This window comes from Anopheles maculipalpis, chromosome 3RL, assembly GCF_943734695.1.
Source record: "Anopheles maculipalpis chromosome 3RL, idAnoMacuDA_375_x, whole genome shotgun sequence".
Lineage (NCBI taxonomy): Eukaryota > Metazoa > Arthropoda > Insecta > Diptera > Culicidae > Anopheles > Anopheles maculipalpis.
Window position 1 is genome coordinate 68,155,215 of NC_064872.1, and position 14,495 is coordinate 68,169,709.

The 14,495-nt window shown below is 46.0% G+C and overlaps 4 protein-coding genes across 8 annotated transcripts in view; 3 read left to right on the forward strand and 1 right to left on the reverse strand.

Moving 5' to 3' along the window:
* Window positions 1–14,495, forward strand: part of LOC126563070 (protein lethal(2)essential for life-like) — a 566,897-nt gene that overhangs the window by 517,147 nt on the left and 35,255 nt on the right. The gene's annotated exons all lie outside the window — the stretch shown is intronic.
* Window positions 1–14,495, forward strand: part of LOC126561535 (high affinity cAMP-specific and IBMX-insensitive 3',5'-cyclic phosphodiesterase 8) — an 88,162-nt gene that overhangs the window by 44,778 nt on the left and 28,889 nt on the right. For 2 of the 5 annotated variants that reach the window (XM_050217743.1, XM_050217744.1), the window contains one exon: window positions 1,379–1,414. The exons of the other annotated variants lie outside the window; for them this stretch is intronic. In XM_050217743.1, coding sequence (XP_050073700.1) covers window positions 1,379–1,414 — 36 coding nt within the window. The remainder of the gene's footprint in view (window positions 1–1,378; window positions 1,415–14,495) is intronic. 5 annotated transcript variants of the gene reach the window in all.
* Window positions 1–14,495, forward strand: part of LOC126562737 (F-actin-capping protein subunit alpha) — a 172,348-nt gene that overhangs the window by 4,338 nt on the left and 153,515 nt on the right. The window lies entirely within an intron of this gene.
* Window positions 998–14,423, reverse strand: LOC126561403 (mucin-3A-like). Its single transcript, XM_050217526.1, has 3 exons — window positions 14,414–14,423; window positions 1,580–5,264; window positions 998–1,176 (listed from the first exon to the last, which is right to left on the reverse strand). Exons 1-3 carry the CDS (start codon window positions 14,420–14,422, stop codon window positions 998–1,000), a joined length of 3,873 nt encoding a protein of 1,290 aa, XP_050073483.1. The 5' UTR covers window position 14,423.

Genomic DNA, 14,495 nt, shown 5'->3' on the forward strand with positions numbered 1-14,495 from the left:
CTCGTGGCGCATCTTCTCTAATTAGCGATTATTCAGACGCACTTTCATTGAACCCGCATAATTTCTCTAGTGTCTAACCTCCGTTTGTTTAGTTTCTAATGTTTTACGTTACCTGTTTTAACGCTCTGCCATCTTACATACATCATTTACACAACACGTTCAGTCAGTCAGTTAATCGTAGCGAAGACGTGCCTGCACTGCGCTCGTATCTAACGGATGAAAGCGATCGTGGTGCGAGCGCTTCGTCACACATGCGCCAATTCCTTTAATGCCCACCGGAAACTCACCTCACCCATTATACCAAAAACCCCGATACCGATGTGCTGTCCTAGCTGGAGCATATGCATTCTTCCCCGAAAAACACCCGATTACACCTCTATCGATCACAGACTAAAAGTATTTGTATGTGTACCCACAAAAAGCAAAATCTATCTCATTAAACACCTCGGATACACATCTCGGAGACTATGGGGCAGGTGACACTTAAATCGCAAAACCCATGTCCAATGTCTCTATTTTCCCAACCGAGCGTGCTTTTGCACAGTAAAAAAAAAGAAAAACCCTCTACAATAAAAGCGGTATCCTATTCCTGGCTGCAAAGCGGCACAAACCCAGAACCGAACCGTGACAAATGGTTCACCCTCTGCACTGTCACACCGTGATTTATATTTGCCTAGCTTTATTTATTTAGTGTAAGCACTTTCCTTATCTGAAGCTACACACCTCTGGTTGTTTTGCTTGTCTGTCCGAGTGTTTCTGCCCTACAACGGCCCAATTCCCGTAGTACAGTCGGGTGTGTACGGCCTATTTGCGTACCGTCCAGATACCGAACGCTGTTGCATTGCTTCATTTCACGTGTGTTCGTTCGGTTTTGTCCTCCTCTCATTAGTCTGTTTAGGAACGGCCTTTGGTACGGGTTTTTTTTCCTGTTATTCTTCCCTACTTTTACTTAAAGTCAGACAGCCGGGGTAGTTCTGTGCGTGTAGCTAGCTGTGGGCTACACATCCTCCCGGCTGGAACTGGCGAGCCGGCCCGTGCCCGAACTTCCACCGTAGGGCAGTTTCTTCCGGACGTACTTTCGCTGCTGGAGAAGGTGTTTCACCTTTGTGCCAGTGCCGGCGGTGATACTGCTACTGCTGAATCGATGCTTCGGCTTCTGTTCCAGTAGATCGTTTACTGGGAAGATAGGAGCGAAAAGTAAAATAAAATGTCACGAAGTTTTTACACAAATAGGGGTACATATGTTAAAGAACTGGAGCTAAATCGGCCAACAACCTTCATCTCGAAATACACTTCATTAAATGTGAGCCTCGATTGGCCTTAGATACAAATCAATTAACAGAGTTTTCTACTCTTTCTTATCTCTTTTTCTTTGCAGGTAAGTTTCACCAATACTCATCGGCAAGATTATGCTGTAAGTCATATTGCTTACATATTCTAAAACTCGATGTGTTAGAGTTCCCGTTCTTGTAGCAATCGGATGGCTTCAAAGTAGGTCCGTAGTTGGTAGTTGTAGTAGTTTGATTTTTCCTTCACATTTCTCTCCCAGTATCGCAAAGCAAACTCGAAGATTACTTACCAGATTCGGGTGAAACATCCACCGTCGATGAGCCGGTCTGGTAGATGCCTCCTCCCTTGTAGTAAAGAGGCGTTGGTCGCACACTGAACCGCGGTGTCAATACCCGTCCATTGCGTTCCTCCAGCACTTGCTGCTGCGGATGAGAATGATGATGATGGTGATGATGGTTATGGTGTGGATGTTCATGATGATTGTTCAGCAAAGCCGCCGTCCACGGTTGCGGTGTAACGACGTAGATCTTTTCCTTGGTAATTGGCGATATGGCAATCTTGACATGCTGCCACCCGGACCGACTACTCTTGCCAGGTTTGTCGTGCAACGCGGGCAACATCGTCGACGTCAAGAACTCCCAGGGTATAGCTTTGGTGACACGGTGCAGCGACAGTGTGCTAGCTTTCCGCGCAAAGTCATCCGCACCGAACTCTTGCTCGGTCCACGTGTCAATCTTTCGCTGCAACTCGTTCGGATCAATATCCCAATCGATTGTGCGCTCGTAGATCGGCCCAACCGTATTGTCTCCGGGACTAGCAAACTGGTCCGCCTGCTCCTGCACCGGCGGTTCCTCCGTCGTTGTAGTGGTGGTCGTAGTTTTCGGGGTTGTAGACGGTGTCGTAAGGAATGTCGTGCGGCGATGCTGCTGGTATGTGGTAGATGCCGGCGATAGCGGCGGTCTCACCGTGCGGCTCGTTTCCGATACGAGCAAATCGTTACCGAACAGCTTCGGACCTTTTGGAATAATTTTAGTCGTGCGCAGCAACTGCGAGATGGTCGTACGAGACTTTTGCGCGTATGTCGTCGGAGAGATCTTAACACGGGTCACGTTGACGTAGTGCGGGGTGACGGGTTTCACGTACTTGGACAGCGCTACCGGCGGGGACGGAGTTCGTGACCCATCGGGCAGTGGCGTGGTGTGGCGTTCCATTCCACCGCGTACGCTAGTCAAACTGCTTAAGCTTACAACCGGGGGCAGTGGTGTCATCTTCGGTATCCGCACGGTAAATGGTTTTGACTCTTTGGAGATCTCTACCGGTCGGACCTTCTTTATCGATTTGACCGGTTTGGGAGGCGTTTTCATTGCTGGCCTCATGAACGGTTGTGTCGTTTCCTTCTGGAGAATCTCTTTTAGATGCGTAGTGGATTGGAAATACTTGACCGAATCATTCTCAATGAAGCGTGTTTTGGGTTTCGTTGACTGCTGGATGGCATTGCCGGACGGTGGTGTTGGTCCCGAGTGTCCCGAATGCTTGGAAGTTACGATGCTCGACTCTTCCGGTGCGTTGTAATCTAAATCATCCAAACTATCCTGAGCTGGTAGCGGTTTAAACGGTTCTGGTTTCTTGTACGTGTGGTAGGGAATTATGATCTGAATCTGTTTCGGCTTCTTAGTGGACACTAGATTCTGGTATCCACCGAACGTTGCAGTCAGTGAGGAAGGAAGAGGCGTCACTGTCGTTACCGGTGTCTCATCACTCGTCGACGCTGTGTCCGTCAACTGACTGGCAGGTTCTGGTGTGGGTTGCTTTTGGAACTCCATCGGCAAGCTCGATCCTATATGGAACGGTTCCGAGTAGAGATCAGTGGGAGGTGTCGTTTCAGGCTCCGGAGTGGTCGTTGCTGGACGGGATGTAGTTTGGACGATTCGCTGGGCGGCCGCTTCCGTTGTATCTTCCTCATCGTTCAGCTGATTGTTCACCGTATTGACCGGAGGATTAGTCCGCAAATTGGCCGAGTAAATAATCTGCACACCGTTGCCAAGATCGGACGGGGCCGGTGTTGGAAAGGTACTGTATCGTTCCGGCTTTGGTGAAGATGGAGGGAAGGGTGTAGTCGTTGATCCGTAGTAGCGTGTCTGGGGCACAACGCTCGAAACTTCGATCGTAGTACGAATTACCGGTGGTCCATGCTCATCTTCTTCCGAATCGTATTCCGCATCATCGACGTTGGCACCTTCCTTGTGCGGAATACTTGCTCCACTGTTTCCATTACTACTTGTAGCCACATTACGCTTCTCGGATGCTTCAGGCTTTGAGTCCTCACCGTTGGAATACGCCACCGTAGTGTAGATGGATGAGGAAGCAGACGATGCGAATTGTTCTACGTCAAAGATGGAATCATTCTTCGTGTTGGTCGGCTCGTGCGGATATCGGATGTAGCTGTTGGACTTTGATTTGGAAGACGTAGGATAACCGTGACCAAGCTCTAGGATGGGCTCTACCGGTCGGTAGGGTCGATAGAACTTGTACGGATCGTTGTGGAATGATCCGGCCGTGTAGAGCGGTGGTATGGGAGTAGCACTCAGGTTCGGCAGAGGAATTGGTGCGAGCGGTTTCCCTTCGTTCTGAATCGGTAGTAGCTTGGCCGGCGGTGCATACTCCTTGTTGGTGAAGTAAGATGCCGACACCTGACGTAGCGTGATCGGTTGAAGCGTTGATGATGGTCCAGCCGTCACCAACACGTCCGGCGTTTTCGTAATAAAGTGAGCTCCCACCGCTGGAACGGGAGCACTCGTGGTGGTGGTTTTCAGCTGCTGGAGTTGCTGCTGAAGTTGTTGCTGTTGAAGCTGAAGTTGCTGTAGTTGCAGGTTTTGAAGCTGATGTTGCTGCTGTTGAAGTTGCAGTTGAATCAACTGCTGTGCTTGTGGAGCAGCAGTAATAATAGCTGGTTCTAGTGGGCTTGCCGGACCGGAAGGAGCACCGGAGTATGGGCTTACCGATTGAACCTGTCCCTTGTGAGCCGTTTGTAGCTTGATCGGTGGTGGTGGTCGATTCGGCACACTTGGTGGTGCTGGTGATTTTGGAGGACCACCGCCCGTTCCACCGACAGCGCTTGGATATTCGGGTGGTGCTGCTATCGGAACCCAGGGCACATTATTGCACGGATGGTAATTAACGTCGCCATTGTGCGCTACAGGTGGCGTCCTGCCGGTAGTTGGCTCCGGATCACGAAATACGTTCACCTGCGGAACGATCTGTTGCTGCAGTGTGGACGGTACGAACGTGTTTTGTGGCACCCCTGGTGCTACCGCAGCATGATAACTCGAACCACTTTCCTGTATTACTGGAGCGCTGGGTTGGAAGCCAACGCTGACGGCTGGCTGCTGCTGTTGGGGAGCTAGCTGCGTCGCTCTGCTTCCGTTACGAATTTGAAACGGATAAGGAAACGGTTGCTGAATTGGCTGCTGGAGTTGTGGTTGCTGTGGCGGATACTGTTGCTGATATTGAAGTTGTTGCTGTTGAAACTGGAGCTGTTGCTGAGTCTGCACCGATGGTGTTGGCTGAGGGTTGTTGTACTGTTGTGGCGGCAGGTGTCGCTGTGGTGGAAGTTGTGGAATTTGAGGCTGCTGTTGTTGCTGTATCGGTGGTCGTCGTTCATCGCTATCGTCTCCCAGGAAGGAAAACCAATTTGAGATACGCTGGAAGAAGGTAGGAGCTGGAGTCGTGGCCGGAGCCGCTTGCCGAAAGCGAGATGGAGCTCCCGCCGGTGGATAAGGTCTCTGTTGCTGCTGCTGCTGCTGCTGTTGCTGTTGCCCACTGTAGAGCGCATTTCCGTTGTTAACACCTCCACCAGCGCCACTAAAGTCATTTCCACCCGGTTGTTGCTGGGGTTGATAGTTTGGCTCACAGCGCGCTACTGATGCGAGTAAACTGACTGTTGCTATTGCTATGAAGCAAACCATCGCCATGTTCTGCAAGTAAAGAAAGAAGAGACGTGTAATTATTAACACCTGTACGATCGCAATCTTGGATGCTTTTTTTTATTAATCCTAACTGCTCGCAATAAAAAAAACCGGACAGTGTTTGTTTATATTCCCAAGCGGGAAATGTTCCTGCAATAAAGCGCATCAAGCGAAATCAATCAACCCGCGGTGAGAGGTTAGCAGTTGCAGCTTACAATCAAATCAAATACGGACAAAGCTTTCCGCTTTTGCTCCAAGTTTACTGTGTGTGTGCGGAACCTCGGAAGAACAATAGCAACGATTCAAGCATCATAATCACGAGATCGTGGCGGTTACACCCTAAGGGTGTATTATAAAGTTAATTACACAGACACACACGCGCCAAAAGCGAACCACAGCAGGGTTGCAAGTCCGGGAGATCGCAGTTGTCGAAAGGAAAAAAAAGCCCCACCTAATTGGCTCATCATCAACCTTCCCTGTGGAGGTTAACTTCCGAAGACGCCATGACGGGTGGGATACAGAAATACTTTCTATTTCAATTATCGAAATTATCCACACCGTCAAATCTTTCTTTCTCACTCTCCCCTGCTCTCCACGTTCACCCTTCAGGGAGTTTAGTTTTACATCGGTCGTAAATGAGGGACAATTCGCGAAGTCAACCGTTGGTGGATAGATTAAAAACGAATTAGTTCCGAATATAAAAATAAAACCCCTTTCATCAACATCTACTTCATCTTAATCGCATTAAACGTCAACAAGCGATTGTGATCGCTTGATTTTTACCAATCAGCATTATTTTAAAGGCGTGGAAAAACGCATCGAAAAATCCTAAAAGTAATGCTTTTGATAATGCGTTGTCTGAACCTCTCTGAAAGTGAAAATTCCACCCACCGTTTTGCCCATTACAAAAGCGATCTTTCACCGGACCCTCGTCGACCGTATGATGAAAGATGACGGCAGTGGAGATGATGCGTCCATTTCCCCCGAAAAATTACGCACCGCGTACCGCGACTTACCCTCAGTGAGGCAACTTCCGGTCCGGTACGATCGAGCAATTGCTTTCGGTAGCTTTCCCGCACCTTCCCGGGGACGCAACGCCATTGCTAACAAGCACAGAGTTTGCACGATCGCGAAACAGGTTGTTCGTGGAGAGGAATAGTAAAGGAAGAAAAAACAAAGGCGCAATAAGCCTTCGAATTACCGAAAGGCATTCGACCGGCCGTTGGAAAATAATCCCCCCCCCCCCCCCCCCCGGGTTGCGTAAAGGTTGGCAAAGAGATGCGCGTCCCCAAAAAGTTCCCGCGCGTAATAACTTTCGCTTACACACTGCAACTGTCCGGCGCCCGGTAGTGATGTTGAGGTGGTCATTTTTCTCTTTAAATCCGCTTGACCATTGTTTTCCCGCCTGTTTTCGCTGTTTCCCGGTGAGATGAAACAATCTCGTCACAATGTAAAAATCGAAAGGCACGCTTGTTTTTCGCGCAACCCAGCTCCAATGAGAGGGAATGTGTTTTTGGGGGATATTTTGTTTTGCTTTTGCTTTCTCCCTTAGCCTAGGCAGTACACCGGATGAGCAGAAGATCACGACATTGACCACTAAACCGGTACTGTGAGGGGGAAGGGAGAATAAAATAAAGGGAGCTGGGTAAAGGGGGTAGGGAGGGGGAATATTGCACGATAGTACAACACAACGCATACCAAACATTTGGTGTCCATCTGTTACAACGCCGCGCTATCAGCGCCATTCATCATTAGGTTTGTTCCGGTACGTCAGGGAAAAAAAAACTTGAAGTTGACAATGGAAGGGCGCAACAAGAAGATGCTGGAGGTTGTCCGGTGAGCGTGTGATTAAAATTGATTACGAGATGGGAATTTTTCGGCCATCAGACAGCGCTAAAGGTCGATGAATAAAGTGAGCTTTTCTGTCTGTAGCTTTTGCGCTTTGTGCAGGAGGATGTAGAAGGTATCTTGAAGACATCAAAGTTTCGATGTGTCTTACGTTTAATCCGGATGAAGTTTTTGCTCACGAAATTCGGGGAATTATTTGTTGAGCTGTTTTGCCTTTCTAAGACACAGGACAAAACTTTAGCATTTGGGAAGTTTTGGGCATCTAGCAATCGAATACGAACAGATTCGGACAGATTATCTGCAAAATGATGAAGTTGCAAGTAAAAATTTCCATTTGAAGCTCCTTTTTCACACAAAAGAAACAACTTTCTTCCCGGCACACGATCCGCTACTCTAAATTAGCGCTAATGAAAATGGCACACTTTGGCTTTTGTTTTTTTGGCTGATGATGAAAAAGCTCTTTTAATTATGTTTGAACAGGTTTCGTATGTTTAAAAGCAAAGCAATGCAAAAATGCGACATTTCGCGCCATCTCATCTTCACGGATTTCGACGACAGCAAATGGACAGCAAAAAAAAAACTCATAATGAAAAACAGGAATCAGAAGACGCACACGATCGTGAAAGATAAATGCAGATAAATAAAATAAATTCCTTTGCCAAATGGACACCCATCGCCGTTTGGGTTCGCATCGCTTTTTTTCTTCTTCTTTTTGGTTTCTTTCTAGCCAAAAGCTAAAACTCTGAAAGGAATTACCTCCAACACATTCACCCCTTGCATCCGCATCCTGGGAACCAGGGAGGGCCAGGACACAACAAGTGCCAGTGAAAGTGCCAGTTTATGAAAAATTATTTTCATTTCTCGTTTTGTTTTTAAGCGTGTCTTTATGTGTCCTCATTTATGCACTTTGGGATAAATTAATTCAAACTATGCGAAGTCCTTCGAGTTTCGGGAGACAGCAAACCTGTCCTCTTCGCTCTCTTCCCAACAGTTCAGCTATTCCGGAAGGAATTTGGCAAAGGCATACCCGCACACATACACACAACTCTTCTTTTTTTTTTGCTGGCGACCCAGGAAACCGGAAAAGTTTATCATCATGCAGGCATCCTGCACACTGTTGTTCCAAATTCCACAACCGATCCGTCGTATCTGGCTGCTCTGGTGCTTTACGGTAGTGTAAAGCTGATGATGAGACACGTTAGCAAAACAGTATCAACAACATAAAACCGGAGAAGCGAAAACATCACGAAATGTGAACCCGCCAGTGTTCCACACATATCGTCAGGAGTTGAGGTTATCTTTTTTTTTTGCGTGTTCCAACCACACATACACATACATCCAGAAATCGATCGCAAATGAATAAAACATAAGTGAACCGCACGGGGAATGATGACGACTGTCGACCACCGGCGGTTCTGTTCGGTACTGCTGATTTCACTTTCTGCGGGAAGCCCTACTAGAAAACTCTCCGCCGTGAGGGTTTCGGGTGGTGGTGGTGGCGGTGGACATTATCGCGAAAAGACCGGGGAGACTGATGCTGGACTTTGATGGCAAAAATTGGAATTTCAAATCCCGAGTCGTTCGTTTCCGGTCTCGACTTTGAATGCCTTTTTTTTCGAAAAGAGATTTTTGCAAAAGCCCGAACCCCGCCTTGTTGAAACTGACGATGATGGTGCTGCTGATGTTTTGTTTTATCTGCTTTTGGTTGTCGTTTGTTGATGAGATTTTCGATGAAGATGACATTTTTAAATAAAGAGAACCAGTAGAAGTGATTCATGCCAACGATTGGAGTGATTGAATTGAAGGCTTTCGGATTGGATGATCATGAATGATAGAGGTAGTGAGAAAAGTTAAGTTTACGATATGATGTATCATTTGCATGAAATTCCAACGTGCACGAGAATTGATCTGTACCCAAGGTATCTTCAAAATTGGGGACAATTTTATTTAGAAAATAAACAAAAGCAGGCAAATCTTTGTTAATTGTTGCAAACTCTTCCGGAACAAACTCTGATTAGTTCAATCTGACGATACAGACACCCAATATCTTGTATCGTATCCTTATTTCCCTGATCAAGATCTTCAGCTATTCAAACGCAAAAATTCAAGTATTCTAGTCATAGTTGTTACGAGATGATTATTATTGCCAAATCCACTAGCTGTCGTCTCAGAGATAAACAATAATTCATGTACTAAGCTTCAATTTAGCCAGCATCTATTCATTATCCATTATGAAGGTAAATGGTTTGAAATAGCATAACATTTGAGATCGCTTTCATCCTGATTATAGTTGATTAAATGTCATACAATCAATCAAACTCATTTCACTCTCTCTCTTTCTTTCTCTCTTTGCACTGCTGCGAAAGCTTCATTTCGACCCAACATTGTTTCCCATCAATGCTATCATTTTTGCATAAATCTTATGCTTTGACATGGCGCGAGCAAGCCATTTTTCTCCCAAGACCCAGACACTGTCAGGAACTCTCTGACGGAACTCGCAACCGAGTGGTGCGCTAGTTAGTAATTGATTAACTGATTAGCGCAGACCCGCATTTATCACTCCATCAACACCTCGCGCGCTTGCACGGTTTTGCAGAGTAAAAGGGTGTGCATTCACAGCGAGAAACAGTGTCCAGTGACCAACGGGCGTACGAAAATGCTGGCCGACTTTATGACGGACTCGAACGCATATAATCGTTTGACACCCAGCACCATTTATCATCGCGTGTTTGCACGCCGCTTGTGATTTCAACGGCGACATAGTCGAAGGGTTGGTGGGTGGTTCCCTTTTCTCCAATCCCCGGTCCACTTTCCTACACTGCCCTTCGCTAGCCAACTTTATCGCGTTCGCGAAAAAAAAAAACAAAACGGGAATGGTTTTGCGCGACATCAGCTCGTGTTTCGTTCGTTCAGCAGTTTTGGGTTGGGTCGCCGCGCGACTGTTTCTAACGATTTTCTCCTCATTTAATGCTGCTGGACGATCGGGGGATGTTTTTTTATTTTCCCGCACAAACCATCCTAGCGGCTGGCGGCCAAGTTGACTTTCGCTCATTGGCGTTTAGTTTAGGAAGTAGTGGAAGCGGTCTGTTCGCACGCTCGCTTGATGAGAGGCTTGATCGAGAAAAATGGCTCCATTCAGCGGCGGGTTTCGGATGGGTCCTCGAATGTCGCGATGCTATTTTATTACCGGTTGATTAATGGAGGAACTTTTGCACAAAGATTAACTAATTTTCTCTCGAACGATCAGGTCGCGAAAAGGAAAATAATTTTCTAACTACAACAGTGGGAAAAGCTTCATGCTTTTTTCTTCAGGAAAAACGCATCACAATTGGATTGCAGTAACATTGGTGTAGGTAGATTAATTCAATGACCATTATTCGTTAATTTATGTAATTAAAATACTAACAAAAAAAAACCGAGGGGCTTACTATTCGCATCAGAATCGGGCTACGTGAAAAATACGTATTTGGCATTCATTTTTGGTAGATACAACCATGCTACACTGGAGTAGGTCCAGTGGCCGAGGCGATAGAGTCTTCCGATACTACCGTGGGTGTCGAATCCAGGTTCAGATCATCTCCTCGCCCAAAGGCCTGACTATTTCTTTAGCTACTACGAGTAAAACGTAGTCAATGAGAGCCAGTAGTAGTAGTGGCCAAGATCTCTCGAAAACTCAACAAACTAATGTTGTGTAACTAGGCTCTTGATTCTATATTCTTCCGACGTTTTTTTGTCATTTCATACGGAACGGACTAGCCATAGTCTGGCTAAAGTTTCAGCTTAAAGTTTGCTGAAACTTTAGGCTGAAACATGAAGTTTCAGCTTAAAGTTTCATTCAAAAATTGTAAGTTACTTTAAGTGAAGAACAAACAATAACCTGGCACATTCTCTTTGAGTTCAAAACATTCTTAAAAGATCTTAAATCTTTTAAGTAATTATTGATCTTAGGTTCATTTGTCAAGACTATGAATTTAAGTTATCAACTGTTTAACACTCTTAGCATGTAGACTTTATTATGTGTGACTTATTCAACTCAGCAAAAAGCAACCATTTCTTCCCGAAAGATTACCTCAAAAAGCTATCAAGAAGTCAATTATCTCGCCCTTTAGCGCCACATCCTAAGTACACCGCAATCCCCCACTAAAAGTCACCTATATTGTTTCCTTCCCCTACCTATCCTAACCGTAAGAAAAGCCATACATAGCGTTGTGTCACCGTCGATAACACCTTCGACCCAGCGACTGTGACGCGTCTGGCACTTGGGCCAATAAATGCAAATGATTTGTTTGCGTAATGAATGCAATCGTCGCCGTCGGTCGGTGCAACGGTGCGGTGATGGTGAGGGAAAATTGTTTGTCCAACGCTAAACGCTTTGCAAGACGATGGCTACATAGGGCAGAAAACTGGGCCAAAAGAGTAGCGTGGCGCGCGGGAAGACCCTTTAATGCAGCGAAAGGAAGGAAGGAAGAAACGATGACGAGTGCGGGCGCGCAAGCAGTTGTTGAGCAGTGTTGGGACCACCCTCACGCTCCCAAAGACTACAGGAACAGGTCACAATTTATGCAAAAAAGACCACCCTTCTGTGCAAAAGGGTTCCTCCCCGTGCCATGTTGCTGGTGCTGCTGCGACCTCCTTGTGTGTTGGGCAAATTGTTGATTTATGCAATCGATCGATCGATCGTGATCGCGCATAAGGATGAATGGTGAACATAAACAGAAAGGAAAAGTGCAGCACATTATTAGCATAGTCGCTCGTCAGTTGGTGTTTTACTAGGTCCTAGGAAGAGTTTTATATCCCCGTCAACAACTTCAACCCCATTAAAGAGGGTTTTGGCGAACAATAAAACCCCGTCCATTTAATGAACCTCCCTGAAGCTAGTGTGGCTAAGAAGGAAAGGAACTTAATATCATTGTAAAGAGTACCGCACCAGTACAGCCATCGCTCTGCCTTCCTTTTGCTGCAAATTGCACAACAGAACGTTTGAAGAAACAAAGAAAGCTCCAGATTTTCTCTTCTCTTACACGACCAAGTTTTTCACCCCTTCGCAAAAGCCCACATTTTCCCAAACCATCCAGGAAGTACATCGCGGCACACCGTAATTGTGTTTGTTTCTGGGCAAACACACACTCTTCTGTGTGTGCCACCGAAATGCGCATGCAAAAGCTCCGATGCGATAATACCATTAGCTCGGCTCAATCAGTCTCGGCAGCGCGCAGCATCTTGACTGCCATCGGCTGGTTGGTGGCCACAATTGGGGTTGAATTGCGTACACGCGCCTTGTTTGATTCGGGGTCGCACTGGAGAGTGTGTGTGTGAAATGTGATTTAATTGATTTCTGCGTTCGAGGAGTACTGAGAAAATCACCATTATTATTGTGTTTGCGGTAGCTAAGATTAACCACAATTGCAACGTGCTGGGGGACGCGCGTGGGCGTGTGATGTAAGCGCACACTGTGTGCCTGCTTGAGTCTTTCTACCTGCCCCATCCCCCATGGCGTTGGCAACCATATCAGCGCCAAGAGATTACGTGAATGTGCCGATTTGGTTTGCACTTTGAAATATGCCCCAGCATCAATCAGCAGCCGGGTCCTGGTATTTAAATGATTTATGAATTTCATAATTCACCCCCAAATATCCACCCTTTTTTTTTAGGATGCCCCCAAAAAAAGGTCGCCAAATAATTGTTATTACGAGGCGAAATTATGCACACAAATTCGGTGCATCGAGGTAATACGCGATGAAGCAACAATTGCATATTTGCGAGGTGGTGTTTTGGCGAATGGGATAAATTTGTAACGGAAAGGGGTTGTATGCTTTTTGGGATACTGATTTGCACATATGCAAACAATGCTGTAACGATGAATAATTGAAGCTTGGATGAGCGATAGTTGATATGCAACTGCATAATTAGTATGCAGCTCGTGCTCTCGGTATGTAAAATTTGAGCATGATAAAATCAAGTATAGAATATCATTTGTGTCGATGTTTCTAGAATTTATTCACAACAAAATTCGCATCTCGTTAACATTTTTCGGATTTTACATATCATTCATTGTTTCGGACCTTCCCAAATTCACCCACCCAACTCCCCAATCATCGTCACAAATTGTTGGCCTCGTTTAAATTATCAACTGTTGCGGTTTCGGTTCCGTTTATTTGTCCAAAAACCGACTCGTCATAATATTCATAGCTTTCGTTTCCGGAAAAAGCGCGCCAGAAAAACAAACAATCTGGCTGAACCTTCAAAACCCCATTTATTTCCCAAACTCTGCGGCGTGCGTAGGCCGGAAAACGCGATATTTCATTATGTTCTTCCGCGAAACATAAAACCTCAACAAACAAACAGTCCGCGTACCTTTGAAATGATGTAGCCCACAACGTACAGGTGAGCAACTCCGCAAGGAAACGCACCTCCTGGTCAAATCTTCTCATCAACCGAGCGGTGTTCGTGAGCGGTAAATGTTCGAACCCGATTTCGATAATAAACATTCACAAACCAAGCTCGAGCTGGGAGAGTTCGTTCCGTTTTATTTCGACCTGCGGTGACTTTTGCTGCGGGGCAAAACGGAAGTTGCGGAAGGCGCCCCAGACAGCGTCAATACGCAAAAGGACAAACATTTGCCTGCAAACATTTTAATTCCGAGCTTGTTGTCAAACTTGACACGAAGCTTTTTGAGTGAGTCTCCGTGTGTATGTGTATGTGAAGATTTGTTTGAACTTCTTGAAATACCTTTTTCCCCCCGGCTTTCTTCTGATGTATTACGGACATACACCAGTTTAAAGTTCCAGAGGTTCCAGAGCTCAGAAAAACCGGCTCACTGTGGCGAACGGGTGCATGTTCCGGTGTCTCTGCATGTGGACTCCAGACAAACCCCCAGCAAGGGAAAGGAATTTCTCCAGTTGCACTTCCAGTTGCAGTGCCCAAGCTTCGTGGACACGTGTTTGGTTTTTTTGTCGTTCATTTTTCATCCCCAATACGTGTCTAGGGGGTTTGTTTTCTTTTCGATCCCTTTGATATTGAGGACTGGAGTGACTGAAACTCATGTCTTGGACTATTGCGCGTCGAAGTGCTTGTTCTTCGAAGTGATGCCGGGTAGGGCATCCGTAAAGAAAAAGTTAGTTAGTGTGTGTATGCCAATTTCTTAAAAGCTTGTCTTAATTTGCTGCAGTAGTTTGTTAATAAAATTAATCTTCTTTTAAGAAACATTTTATTGAAAAAAAGGGAGATCTTTGCAAGTTATCCTCTCAGCAAACAAATCACGAGAACCGATAAGGACAAGCTTTGAAATCTTTCTCACGATAATCACTTACCATTGCCATGGTGAGGCCAAGATCGGACTGCTATTCAGCTTCACCCAAATCCAAGGATAATATCCTACCGGGCGCAAACACT

Bases quoted from the DNA above. Each gene is read 5' to 3' on its own strand.
- LOC126561403 (XM_050217526.1), bottom strand. The intron at 1,177-1,579 runs GTAAGTAATCTT...CTATCTTCCCAG, and splicing joins GGATGTTTCACCCGAATCTG to TAAACGATCTACTGGAACAG.